At 42.1% G+C, this 1,006-nt stretch overlaps 1 protein-coding gene across 1 annotated transcript in view; it reads right to left on the bottom strand.

Moving 5' to 3' along the window:
• Positions 1–618: 618 nt before the first annotated feature.
• LOC106471908 overlaps positions 619–1,006 on the bottom strand; it is a 1,302-nt gene continuing 914 nt past the window's right edge. The window contains exon 2 of the mRNA XM_013932536.1: positions 619–1,004. Coding sequence (XP_013787990.1) covers positions 619–1,004 — 386 coding nt within the window. The remainder of the gene's footprint in view (positions 1,005–1,006) is intronic.

The raw sequence follows: 1,006 nt of genomic DNA, 5'->3' as shown, positions 1-1,006 counted from the left end.
GCCCTCACGGCTGAAAGGGCGAGCATGTTTGGTGTAACGGGGATTCGAACCCGCGACCCTCAGATTGCGAGTCGAGCGCCGTAACCACTGGCCATGCCGGGCACATCGAAAGGAGAGAAAAGTTAATTTGGGGGATTATCAACGCTTTTTCTTACTGACTTCATTAATAAAGTTATGCATTTTTACAAAAGATAAATAATCTACATGCATATACAGTGTTCTAAAATAAGGTCACACCTAGTAACTTTTAATTTGGTTAACCCTGATATTTTTCTAAAAACAAAACATTACTTAGTACATTACTGATCCATAGCTCTAAACATTAAATCAGTAAATCTTCAGTAACACTAAAGCGTTTTAATTTAGTTTCCTTGCCAAAGAATATTGCTGCCTTCCTGTTCAACCATATTGAACTAACAATAAAACATGTTTAGGTAAACAGTTTGAATTAGAAGGTAGCCACGTGTAAGTGCAGAAGTCCTTAATATCTGACGTAATAAGAAGACCTGGTGATTAAAATATCAGTCTAGGTATTCGAAGGTCTCGGGTTCAAGACGCGGTGCCACCAAATATTATTCGCACTTTAGTTATAATTAAGATACTGTTAAGGATAGCTGCTTAGGCAATGGGTTCTGCTAACTGATTACCTCTTCTCTGGTGTGAACCATACGTAGCAGTGGGTTCTGCTAACTGATTGCCTCTTCTCTGGTCTGAACCATATGTAGCAGTGGGTGCGGCTAACTTATTGCCTCTTCTCTGGTCTGAACCATACGTAGCAGTGGGTGCTGCTAACTGATTGCCTCTTCTCTGGTCTGAACCATATGTAGCAGTGGGTGCGGCTAACTTATTGCCTCTTCTCTGGTCTGAACCATACGTAGCAGTGGGTGCTGCTAACTGATTGCCTCTTCTCTGGTCTGAACCATATGTAGCAGTGGGTGCGGCTAACTTATTGCCTCTTCTCTGGTCTGAACCATACGTAGCAGTGGGTGCTGCTAAACGATTGCCT

The sequence above is a fragment of the Limulus polyphemus genome, unplaced genomic scaffold (assembly GCF_000517525.1).
Source record: "Limulus polyphemus unplaced genomic scaffold, Limulus_polyphemus-2.1.2 Scaffold116, whole genome shotgun sequence".
Classification (NCBI taxonomy): domain Eukaryota; kingdom Metazoa; phylum Arthropoda; class Merostomata; order Xiphosura; family Limulidae; genus Limulus; species Limulus polyphemus.
The sequence above is the reverse complement of the archived record's forward strand: the minus strand, read 5'-3'. Positions and strand labels throughout refer to the sequence as shown.